The sequence below is a fragment of the Eucalyptus grandis genome, chromosome 8, assembly GCF_016545825.1.
Source record: "Eucalyptus grandis isolate ANBG69807.140 chromosome 8, ASM1654582v1, whole genome shotgun sequence".
Lineage (NCBI taxonomy): Eukaryota > Viridiplantae > Streptophyta > Magnoliopsida > Myrtales > Myrtaceae > Eucalyptus > Eucalyptus grandis.
In genome coordinates this window covers 38,695,838-38,708,900 of record NC_052619.1, presented here as the reverse complement: position 1 = coordinate 38,708,900, position 13,063 = coordinate 38,695,838, and the positions used below count along the sequence as shown (strand labels likewise).

At 38.8% G+C, this 13,063-nt stretch overlaps 2 protein-coding genes across 3 annotated transcripts; both read right to left on the bottom strand.

Annotated features, from left to right (window-relative positions):
• Nucleotides 1-634: 634 nt before the first annotated feature.
• Nucleotides 635-3,327, bottom strand: LOC104414368 (protein SULFUR DEFICIENCY-INDUCED 2). Of its 2 annotated transcripts, none has more exons than XM_010025442.3 (4): nucleotides 3,017-3,327; nucleotides 2,195-2,407; nucleotides 1,490-1,645; nucleotides 635-1,147 (listed from the first exon to the last, which is right to left on the bottom strand). In XM_010025442.3, the coding sequence occupies exons 1-4, from the start codon at nucleotides 3,119-3,121 to the stop codon at nucleotides 740-742; spliced, it is 882 nt and encodes a 293-aa protein (XP_010023744.1). In that variant the 5' UTR covers nucleotides 3,122-3,327; the 3' UTR covers nucleotides 635-739. The 2 variants fall into 2 exon arrangements, with proteins under 2 accessions (XP_010023744.1, XP_010023745.1); XM_010025443.3 differs by lacking the exon at nucleotides 3,017-3,327 and adding an exon at nucleotides 2,594-3,000.
• A 3,806-nt stretch (nucleotides 3,328-7,133) lies between these two features.
• On the bottom strand, nucleotides 7,134-9,633 carry LOC104414367. The gene has a single exon (XM_010025441.3). It carries the CDS (start codon nucleotides 9,490-9,492, stop codon nucleotides 8,341-8,343), a length of 1,152 nt encoding a protein of 383 aa, XP_010023743.2. The 5' UTR covers nucleotides 9,493-9,633; the 3' UTR covers nucleotides 7,134-8,340.
• Nucleotides 9,634-13,063: the final 3,430 nt, after the last annotated feature.

Genomic DNA, 13,063 nt, shown 5'->3' with positions numbered 1-13,063 from the left:
CTATGTGCCCTACTCGAAAATCAATTGGAATGCAACGTACTCCCTAGGCTAGTTCTTTGTTAGTAAAAGATCTTGTTTGGAAAAAGGATGAATAGCAGGCTTTCATGGGTTGAGATGATTATGCTATGACTCCGCGGATGGCCCGACCAAATGTCGGCATTGGACGAGAAATATCACTATTCCTAGCCAACTATACTGTCTCTCTCTGTCTTTTATGGCATTTTGTTTTCACGGACATTCAAAATTTTGCATGGAACAGTTAATCACTCTCAACTATAATTTCGTCCTTCGTCACTTGTTTATCCCTTACACTAATGATGAAGCGTGCACCAATCTTGCCTAGGGCCAAACGTCGACGCAGAGATGAACAAATCGCCCCTTCATCATCATGGCCCACGAAGTATGCATGGTGGGCCTATTGAAAAACATATGATTTCTCATGCGATTTTTGCATTTTGACCGGTTTTGTCCCCTTCACCAACCACAGACCAAGTCGATACGATATTGTTTTCTCGCGACCCATTCTGAACCCAAAAAAAAAAAAAAATCCGAAAAGCCACGTGCGAACCTTGATGATCCTTCATTCTTTCACGAAATTGACGAAGATGGAAAAGAAAGATCACCTAATGCAATAGCAAGAAGAGAGAAAGCAGATCTACCCTCAAAAACTTTCTTAATTCACTGTTTCTTTCCACCATAGTATACGCATGCATGAAGATATTTTACAAGATCTAAAACTTTAACAAGCCAACTGATCTCTAAATGGAGAAATCTCTTCAAAAATGGGAAGTCTCTTCGATCTCAGCGGCACCCATTGGTTCATCAAGTGATCAAGTTCTTCGATGAAAGCATCTTCTACCTTCTGTGCCAACCCGGACGACTGTAATGAGGAAGCTTCTGATGGCTCTAATCCTTGCAATAGCTCCTCAGCCCGGCTTCTTGCCTTTGGGTCATCAGATCCTGGAAATTCACCTTGCAATACATCCAAAAGAATGGGTCGGGCCTCCATGGTCCTTTCTAGCTTGATCAGGCATAAAGACAAGTTGCATGCCTTGTTTGCATCAGGATCAATCATCTGAGCTTTACAGTAAACCACTTCAGCTGCCATAAAGTTGCCCTGTTGCATGTATGCCCATCCTAGGTTGCCCTGCGTCACCAAATAGTAAAACAGTTAAGGTCACTTTGGCAACATGGAACACAGAAATGATAGTATTGTTATTCATGGTGTCATCGAAACCCATAAATCAATTCATCTCATGTCAAAACCTACGCAAGAACCTACGAGTTTCCCAGTACTACATGGAATCAGCTCAAGAGAAAGAACGTCAGCAGCAAAGGACATCAGATGGAAACACACGAATGGCTGCTAGACTATGAAGCCTTCAACAAAGAACCAGCTTGGATGGTATGAAGGCAACTTAGTCAATCGACGCCATGTGTCACATAGCAATGATGACTCTGATTCACTGTGGGTGTTTGATCAAATTACCAGTATTCTGGAAGTCTCTTGCTTGACAGTGACCTGAAACTTCTTTCCATGTGAACGTGCAGTCTTTGTGGGCTTTCTGTTGAAAACCTCTCCATGGCATATCATCCACAGTTTTTGCTTCAATAGTTCAATCTGTTTGTCCAGTCTACCGCATTTCTGCCAGATTCATAAAACACACGCCAAATTTAACAGGTAGAACTGGTAGGTAAATGGCATTCCTGAAAAACTGGTTCTTTAGCTGTCTTTTTATTAACAATCAGAAGTAGGACAGTCTATTTGGTTTTTTCTCCTAGAGAAAAATGAAGTTTCTTCAGCTTCATTTTTTTTTTTTTTTTTTAAATATTAAAGTCTATCAAATGGAAAGTACTCTAGTCGAGGGGTTTTGCACCTACATTCTCATAATTTTCCAAGCAGGTCAGACAAAAAATTTGCCATTTGGACATCACAAACAACTGAGACCATCAGCTAGAACGAATCAACTTATAGAATTCCATTTTGAAGGAAATTCTCTCTGCTTACAATGCTATCTAGCTCTACGTCATATAATACTTCTACAGACTCAATCTGTAAAAAATTGAATATGACAGTTCTCCTGTTAAAGTCTTGCATGCCTCATCAGACAATAGATTCATGACCCAACCTTTCCTTAAGGCGCAAGCAAATGAGTGCTATAATACAGAACTCAATAATGTAAGAATCAATTACCTTGTACAAGTCAATGAGTACATTGTCCAGAGATTCCTGAGCTTGTCTGGAGCAAAGATGCCTAAAAGATCTAATTGCTTCGATCGCTTCTTCTGCTCTGTCTTGCTGTTTCATGATGACGGCCATATCTTTGAGTGCACTATCTACTCTATCCCCTGCATTTATTGCCTTCCGAAACAGACCTATTGCTGCATCTGGATTTTTCTCGGCCAACTGCATTTCACACTGAAATCAATAAGTAACAGGGTACATACTCTGGTGAAATAATCGACAGAAATAACATCTTGGAATTGACTAGGGGTACAAGAAAAATGTCACTGCCGTATAACATTTGTAAATAAGATGAGCCACACAAGGAATGATCAAGAAAGCTAATATTAGATCAACAAGCACACGTACTAAAAGACTAAATCCTGCCATGTCAGATTCAATTCTATCTGGATTACGCATAACTTTCTTGAAATTCGGCCGTCGTAAGTACTTGGGTGAGCAAGGGAACACGAAAAGGTTGGCCCCCGGAAGCCCCGAATTCAAGCAATCCGATCCCACCCATCATCCACGTTTCTCAGTTTCAGCCCAAACCCAGATGACCATCCGCTTTGCTCGAGCAAATACGAAGACAAACATGTCATCCCGCGCGGGCTCCCGTCCATGCATCCTCACCAACTTCAAGTACACGAATCCCATTTCTCGGAGGCTGCCCAGAGTCACAAACGCACGCCCTAACCCTGATCACTCCCGAGCGGAACCACCCAAACTTCAAAACGCCACGAACACGACAACAACGGCGACAACGGGCGACAACGGGCGACAGCAACGAACCTGGACATGCTTGGCTCGAACGTAAGGGCTGTCGCCGGGGGGCAGCTTGTGAAGGACGCCATATGGAGGAGAAGCTTCTTGCTTCTCACTCTTCCTCTGGCTCATCTCTCTCTCTTCCCTTCCTCGCTTCCTTCGCTACGCTCGCGGTTCGGAAATGGCGGCACTGCGCGTGGAGTGACCGACGACAATGGGGGATCGGAGAGAGAGAGAAGGGAACGAGCTCCAGATGCTATGGCGAAGGAGAAGGGATGAATCCGGACGCCATTACGGCCACGTTCGTTGGCGCCGGGTCGGCCAGTAGGACACGTGGCGGCCTCGTATTCACCCCCGGGTTTCTTTTTCTTTTTTCCCCTTCCCATCTGAATTTGTTCGTGCCTTTGTTAATTTGGCTATTAGGTGGCAATTTGGTAGTTTAATCCCCACCAGCGGGCAAAGTGTTAGCCCTTCCCGCGGCGAGGAGAGGACAAAAACGGGGGGTTTCTATTTCAAGAATTGTCGTATGAAAGTACCATTTCTCTTAATATGGAAGCACAGTAGGGACACGCAATATTTTTTAAACTCCATAAGAAAAATATTCTACATTAAAAAAAAGACCACCAAAAATCCTAAATTTTACGTAAAGTAACAGATTTACCCCAAACTTTTTTGTGACATAAAAAATCTCAAATTTTTCAAACTATGACACATTTGCCCATTTTGTCTTCTTTTTTTTTTTTTAATGTTTTTCCTTTTTCATTTTTTTCTTCTTCTTCCCTCCGTCGGCCATGGCATGGGGAAGCCGGCGTCAAGCGAGGGCGGCCCTTGGCTAGGTCGGGCGAGGGCCTCCCTCGCCAGATCTAGCGAAAAAAAGAAGAAAAAAATTTAAAAAAACTAAAAAGTAAAAAATACCAAAATGCCTTATAATTTAGAGTAAATGTGTCACATGACAAAAGTTTAGGGTTTTTTGTGTCATAAAAAAAAGTTCGGGATAAATGTGTTACGGCTGGTAAAGTTATGAGTTTTTCACGTTACAAAAAAAAGTTTAGGATTTTTCGTGATTTTTTCCCCAGAAACTAAACTTTACATGTTAAAAAGGAAAATTATAAAATGACTTGAAAAACGCTGAGATTTGATTTTTAAATATGATTATGGAATCATTTCGTTTTCTAGCATTTAATCAGCTTGTAGGGTAGTAAATCAATATTTTGCTTGATGGCTATATGGTTTTGAAAAAATATTTAAGTACGGACATACTAATCTAGCCGATTGATGGTATTGATGTTTTTCTTCGGCCAACTCTTGAGTAAATGGATTGTATTTTGTAATTAACCAATTATTTTCCTTATGGCTTTTTCTTGACTCATACTCATAAATATAAATGATAAAGCATATATCTATGGAACATTCACTCTTCAAATAATGTTGCATGATAGAACTGGACATTCCACCACAGGCGTGAGTTAACACGGAAATAAATAGAAAAATATAAGAAAAAACACACAAGGATTTGCGTGGATCAATTCTAGTGTTAGTACATACTTTGCGAAGAGAGCAGCAGCAATGAATCCACTATGAATACGGAGATTACAAGTTTTGATCCGTGCCGCTCTTAATCATGAACCCTAGTTAGCCCTAATTGTTCCTCATTCGACATTCCATGCAATCTCTCATGACCTGAGAGCGTAATCAAAACAAAATAATTAATGGGACACATTTGGCAATTCAATGTATGCTGTTGATATGAAGCTGTTTATGAGATCTTTGAAATCTTCGTGCTCATTAAGCTGAGACAGAGGTAGTAATTAAATGAGGATAGTCTCATAAAAGTTACTCCTTGTTATTTGACATTTTAATGGTGGCTCCTTTATGTGTGTTTTAATGTGAACCTTACCGTTGCTTCTCTTTATTGTCGTGCTTGATGCAGCAACAAAAGGGAATCGGTACATAAATTCCTATCCGAAGGTAGTCAGTCTTTGATGCCTCATTTTGCCTTTGGGAATCTCATGTTTTATTTATTTATTTATTCTCACTCACTTATGGAAACTGCTAATCTGAACTTCATTATTCCTTCTCTCTCTTTTTCTACCTGCAATTATGCTGTTCGTCCCTGTTCTACATGCAATGCTCTGAGATTGACTCGATATTTTTTAGAATTGTTCCAAGCAATATCGATGGATGAATGCTTCATGTTTTATGAATGTATAGGCTTCCCTACTCGAGTTAGAGAAATGAGCAAAGAGTTTGTGTTTAAAAGCAAATAAATAATATGCATAGATATATTTGTAAATCCAAATATTTAAATCTCATAATATAAAGAGAGAAACGAAGTTTACTAATTGTGAAAGATTTCTTAGATCTATTACATTGTCAGTCATCTACACGTTCGACATATAATTATAAATCATTTTAAGTAATTGATATTGGATTTAATCAAATTTTTAAAAGGGAAAAATTGAGATTGAAATTAGTGATGCATTTATTTTCAATAAACTAGTAAAGAAAAGGTTTTAAAAATATGGAGAGGATATCTAAAAAAAATTAAATTAAATTATGATTCCATTTTATTGTGAAATATTATGCATATATCTTCTTCTTAGAAAGCATGGGCTCTCATGGAATTTCTAGATCAAAGTTCAAGGTTAAAATGAGTCATTCAGCTTGCTTTCAATATAATAGAGATAGGTAAAGATTATTGTTGTCAAAATTGATCACTTTATAAGTTGAACAACTCCTTATAAAAGAAATACTTAAGAAGTCATTACATGATATCCTCAATACAATTTACAAATTGAGCATCGGCAAGAGAGAACGCAAGAGGCAGGAGAGGAACCCATTTCGCAGAGCATTCAGGATTCTCAGGGATTTTTTAGGCGGCTGAGGGAAGAAGAAATGGCTGCAACGAGGATGACGACGACAAGACGAAGGCCGGGCTATGGTCGCTGAGGGTGGTGGCGTGCCACTTCTCTCTCTCCCGCTCGCTCTCACCTCATCGCGGCGTCTCTTTCCCTCTGATCTAGGGCCGCACTGAAGTGAGGTTCGCAGATCTCGTCTGCTCTCCATTGGTGTTGTTTTTCTAAGGCCAACCCAGCACACGCTCTCCTTCCTCCCTCTGATTCACAATTTTGGACAAGTTTGGGACTGAAGATCTCATTGCTCTCTCTTGCTCCGATACCGCTTGACCCATCTCTCTCCCCTCTAATATAAGAGTTTTTCTAATGTAGACTACGTTAATTGAGATTGATATTTATCATTTTCCGTGATCAGAGAGCTTTAATATGGGGCTAACTTATATGGTCCAAGTAAAACCCGACTATGATGAGAGGGCTTATAGTTGAAAACTTAATAAAATAGTACTCAAATCTGGCTCTAACCCTTGTTGTGGACTACCTTTTCTGTTCGTTCAGAGGGGAATAGACATTAAGTTTAGGGACCGACCAAAAAAAAACAAAGAGTTCAGGGGAATTGCCTAAAAGATGGGCCTACAACTCTCAATAGGTCCCAGCTCTCCCAAACTCATACTTTGCACAACATTGAGTTATTTGATGTTAAGTCAAGTTGAATTCTTTTAAAGCGGAGTGGTCTCTGGTCTATTGGAGTCGGCTAAAAACCAGGTGAGGAATGGAATATACCTCACTTTTTACACAATAAGAGAATCTAGAACATAAGACTTGATTCCACTAGTATTTTATAGCATCAGGGTATTTCTGTCATTTGAACATTCCGAGGACTCAGGGCAAGTGACACTGATGCATAAGCATGTACATTGACAGGCCGTGCTTCTTGAAAAGTAAAATCCAGGGAAATTACTAGCTATAATTGGATGGATTAATCTCAAAGAAATTCCCAAGTAAGATTTAAGAGCATAAAGAAACTTCTGGGCGAAGCATCAGTTGCATCAGATAATAATGATATTTTATAGCATCAGGGTATTTCTGTCATCATTCCAAGGACTCAGGGCAAGTAACACTGATGCATAAGCATGTACATTGACAGGCCGTGCTTCTTGAAAAGTAAAATCCAGGGAAATTACTAGCTATAATTGGATGGATTAATCTCAATGAAATTCCCAAGTAAGATTTAAGAGCATAAAGAAACTTCTGGGCGAAGCATCAGTTGCATCAGATAATAATGATATATATAGATGTAAAGATCACTAGAGTAATTTACTGCACCTCATAATTTAGAATGGTTGACATTAAAACAGCTGCAAAGAGAATTGCAATGAAGATTGGAAAAACTTTTAAACCCAGCAGAGTGAAATGAATATGTTAATAAATTAAGAAAAAAGCTTCACCAAGTAGCAAAAATATAACCAAGAGAAGGAGAATCTTCCTTTTTGTTTATGAACATTCCAGTTTTCCCGCCAAGTACCTTGAGTTCTGATCAAGCAAGCAAGACCCATCTTCTCAGCTTCTCAGCATAGTTCCAATGAGTGAGGACCTTTCCCAATCATCAGTCACCAAGCTTCTTCAGTAAATTGTGTGGAACAGCCGGATATAAGCAAGCTACAGTCTCTCCAGCCAAACCATTGGACAGCATCCTTATAGGCTATTGAATGATAAGGATGTTGACAAACAAGTTTGTCTGCAATCTCTCTCTCAGATGACTCCCTACCCCAAGGATTCCTCTTTTAAAGCTAAAACAGATCCGCACTTTCTGCATAACATTGATTCTCCTCCTCTGTCTCGAGTCATATGTTGCCTTATTTATACTGAAATCCCCGATTGCTCAAACACATCGCCTTTTACCTCACACGGTCTCAATTTGCATGAAAGATCATGACAGAACATTCAAAAAGATACCAATCTAATTTGCTGAACATAATTGCTATAACACTCCACTTCATATTGAGTCTAGACAAAACTGTAGACAAATAGCTTTTGCCATTAACTATGAAAGTACAAACTACTAATCAGAGCATTTTATCATGATTCCCCCAAACTTCATTAGGAGCTGCCTTGAGTCACATCAGCACCTTAGTATTGAGCACGGCCAGAAGTTCCGTTACTACAGGGACACAACGCAATAATAATTACCAGGGGAACACAGCTAGGCATAGAGAATTTAGAGGAATGAAATTAGTAATTGCAGAAGGAAAAGCCATCATCAATTGATTTTTCCTCAAGTTTCAATTCAGTTTCAGTATAGAAAATTAAATATTAAACATGCAGGGATGAAACAATAGCCTACATATGAAGAATTTACCTTTATCAAGTAGCATGTAGACAAAAGACAAAAAGAAGACTTTACCAAAAAAAAAAAAGACAAAAAGAAGAGCATGATTTTCTTCGGTTTCACAAGCATCCTATCCTAGATTAACCTGAGCAAGTACCAAAACTTCCAAACTAGCATGCAAGACCCATCTTCTCATTATAGAGAGCCAACAACTGCGGTGCTTCACCCAAATTACTAGTCACAAACTTCTCCAGGAACTTCTCCTCTGAAACAGTCAACAATGCAGTCAGGCTACAAGGTTTACTTAAACCTTTAGACAGCAGAACTTGATAGACCGATCCTCGAGGAACAATTCTCTTCCTTAAGCTATACATTAAGGCTAACGGACGTTGAGAAATAACCAATGAATCGAGCCCCAGCACATTGACAAAGAGGTCCATTGCAGCAGTAATTTTGCTCTCCGACAATGCCATACACAATGGATACTTCCTAAAAGCTAAAACAACCACCTCCTCGGACCAACCCCACTTGCCATACACACCGATTTTCCTCCTCCACATCGACTCGCTCATGCCCATAATCACGTGCAGAGCCGCGACAAAGATCAGTTTGGAAGGGTCAAAACCCATTGCTTTCACCCTATTCATGGTCTCATCAAATTGCAAGGACCGACACCAAAAAATTTGCCCGTGGTACAAGACTAAATGCCTGATGTTCTCTTCAGGCACTCCGGCACTCCTCAAAGTCGTGATTTCAGGAACAAGTTCAGCTTGAGGATCATCGTATAACAGTCGCGGAGCACGTCCGATGGCTGCGACGGCCTTTTCATCGGATTGCAACAAATTACTGATGTAATGAAAAGTGGGTACCAAATGCTGCTCCAGGCTCCTGCGCAAAATCTTCGGGACGGCAACCACGAGCTTGGCTAATTCGAGGTCGGAAAACCCACTCGAGCCAAAATAATGGAGTTTTGGCAAGAGGGTCTTATCTGGGTCCAACGAAAGCGACGCGGGGAATCTCCTGACAATGTGCGAGATTTGAGCTGGAGTGAAGCCTCGGTCCTTGAAGACGCCGATGACCGCGTCCGGTCTCGAAGGGGTCTCGAACTTGACGAGCTTGGAAGCGGAGAGAGCCGATTCCGGGGACAACCCACAGGAGTTGACGAGGTAGGAGACCGTGAACGATGGCGACTTCGAGGAGGTAGAGGAAAATCTGAGCAGCAGACGGAGGGCATCGGCTTGCGGCGGAAGTTGAAGAACCCTGACGTGGAGCAGGGCTTTCCGAGAGAAATGGAACATGGGTGTTCTGAATCTGATGAACATGAAGAACTCCGGTTCTTTGCTTCTGGTACGAGGTTTCAATTCATGGTGTTTTGCTTTCTTTCCCTTGTTGCTGTCTTCTTCAAATTCAAGATGGGTATTTGAAGGGGGGGTGAGCAAGGGCTCCTAAAACCGCACCGGCCAATTCTGAACGGCTGTCGCCATAATAATAGGTCCGATTCCTAATTTCCAATTTTGAGATAAATTCATTGATATTTTGCTGGTTTTGAATCCCGCAACGAAATATCTTTCACCAAATGTTATCTTTGGTTTTTATTTTGAGGAGATTTAGATTATGTACTAATTTTGGATAGAGATGGTCAAATGCTATGATATATATAACTTTGATTTCAATGAAATCATTCAATACAGATCCGGAACCAATAATATCAAGTTTAGACTTCGCTAGAATTTAATCAATAGCTCAATTCAAATATACTTTAACACGCTAATAAGAGCTAACTATGACTGGGTAGATTAATAAACACAATTTTGGAATTTAATTGACGACACTAGATGATAGAATTAATATTGAGAAAGGATTATTCCTAGATAGGTATATAAGGACATAACGTCGGAATTTAATCAACGACGCTGGACAGTAGAAACAACATTGGGAAGGCATCACGCATGTAGATGGGTACAAGGATACAACATCGGAATTTAATTAACGGCGTTGTCTAGCAGAAACAACACCCAGGAAGGCATTGCTCCTAATTGGGAATGTGGGAATTTAATTGACAACGTTGGATAGCAAAAACAATACCAAGAAAGCACTACTTCTAGATGGGTACGAGGACACTATGTCGAAATTTAATTGACGACGTTAGATAGTAAACACAAAATTGGGAAGGCGCTGCTACTAGATGGGTACAAGGACACAATGTCGGAATCTAATTGATAATGCTGGACAGTAGAAATAACATCGGAAAGGCATTGCTTCTATATGGGTAGAAGAACACAACATTGAAATCTAATCAATGATGCTAGACATTAAAAACAACATTAGGAAGGCATTGTTGTCGTGTAGATATGAGAACACAACATCGGAATCTAATCGACGATATTTGATAGTAGGAATAACACTGGGAAAGCACTGCTCATATATGAGTATAAGGACACAACGTTGGAATCCATTTGACGACGCTGAACGATATGACAACACTGGAATCTAATCAATAGTATCATCCGAGATATTGATACTTGCCGGAATTGAATCAACAACGTGAATATGAAACTATAGCTAAACTAAGCTAAGCTAAGATAACCGGAGAATAAGATAAAAGATTTTGGATGTGTTGTTCGAGAGGCTTCTTGTTATAGAAGCCAAGGTATTTATAGGAAAGTCCCATGAATGTCAAGCAGTTATTAATTTGAATTGCCGCCTTTAGCTCTTTTTTTTTTTTTTTGGTCGGTTGCATTTAGCTCTTGGCATGTTCCCTATTCTTCAACCAATTCATTCTTAACTGCCTCGATTGTGTCTTTATCCATTGATGATAACTTTTTTTTTTTGGGAATTCATTGACCAAGAACCTAGCTGAGTAACTTACTCAGCTAGGTTCTTGGTCATCAATCGCCTTCCTTTCGCACATTATTTTGGCTCCCTTTTTGAATGTCTTTGAAAAACTTGCTCGGAAGTTTACCATCAAAATTACCCAAGACTCGCATCATGATGGCTGGGCACGTGGCTCACCATCGTCGACCATCAAATCTCCATCTGTGTACCCGTCGACAGCCAATATTACGCCAACCTTCACAGGACATATATGCAATTCCCTTTAGCCCTGAAGTGATTTTCACCAATGTGACCGGCACACGACAGCATGACTAATTTTAAGCGTCAATAATTACAGACGTACCAGGTTACAATTTTTCATATTATTAACCCAACTTTCTCTTTTAAAGCTGCACAAATGCTAAGGGAATTGAGGGGTGGGGACGCTAGTACCATAGGTGTGGGTTCAAAACTCGCGCTCTATTAAAAGGGAGCAAAAATCTGAAACAGAATTGAGTTAGAGATATGACATTTTGGTGGTTTTTAGAAAACCCTAAGCTCTCTCACTAAGGTTCGATCCTTAGTCTCCCGGAGCCGTGTGAATTACTAATCTGTAGACTATCGCAGAGAAGAGGGAAATAGATATAAGCAATTCGTGGGACGGCCTCGCTCACCACCTAGAGAGGATGAAAGAAATCACAACCTGTTCATTCTCTTCGAAATGCTTGCGCTGATCACTTCCATCTCTTCTTTGCAAAGACTTGCAATTCATGGGACGGCCTAGCTCACCAATAGTCAGCATGTGTTACTACTAAATCTATACACAACTTATTTCTAATAGACAAGCTTGGGCAACAAATTAAGCGGGTAAACCACGTCATCCTACTAAGTCCTTAAACGATGCTAGAATTGGAAACTGCCCCACCCAAATAATTTCTTGTTTCCTTGTTTAATCTTATGTTTGGTAGTTAGGATAAAATTCGGGATGTAATAAATTATCCTATTCCATGTTTACTTTTGACTCAAGAAACGGTAAAATTTGATATAAGGGCGAAACAATCCGGATAAAAATATCTCAAGTGGGAGTTGGGATAGAAATGAATAGAATTTTCTTATATTCATGGCATAAAAGCTATTTTCTCAATTTTTTTTAAATTTAAAATAAAATAAAATAAGAATTAAATATAATAATATTTGCATTCATATATAAAAATTTCAAAATAACAAAAAAATAATGGACAAATTTCGTTTTTTATTTATATATGTGAATTTTTATTCTATAATATATATTTTGCATATATATATATACATATATATTACATATTATAGATAAATTAGTATAGTTTATTATTTAATAATTTTATTATTATTAAGGAATGATGAAAGGGAATAAAAAGAGAGAAAAAATATATATATATATATATATATATATATATATATAAGTAAATAAAAATGAAGTAAGAACCCGATTTTAAATAATAAAAATTCAAACTTGAAAAGAATCTTTTTAATTCACTTTGTCTCATTTTTCTTAGTATCTCTAGTTCATATCGAAGCTGCACGAGTCCTTTGTAGTTTTTTGTTCATATAAAAAAACTTCACAAAAACAATAAGATAGTCGAAGCTCTTTTTCTTTGTAACTCTCTAGTTCATGTCAAAAGTCTACGAAAGCTGCAAAGGGGTCAAAACTCCTCGTTTTCATCACTTTGTGATTCATGTTGACGTTTCACAAAAGTGGCACGAGATTCAAAGTACTTTATTTTTTGGAATTGCTAAGGTGAATAATCATATTTTCTCTATTTTACTATATTTGGTGCTTATCAAAATTGCTTTAATGATTTACATTTCTTGTCATTGACGAACCTATGGCTCTAAAATGCTACAACAAGTCCTTTTTTCTTTTAAGACGTAGATTGTGCATGCATTTGTGATTTCTTTATTAGTGAATCATGAGAAATTTTCCCTATCTTGTTTGTGCATTTTCATGTTTATTTACATCGATATGTCTTTTGCACCAAACAATAGAAATAATAGAATATGAAAATATCTAGCTTTTTTACTAAATAGTGAATTGAATAT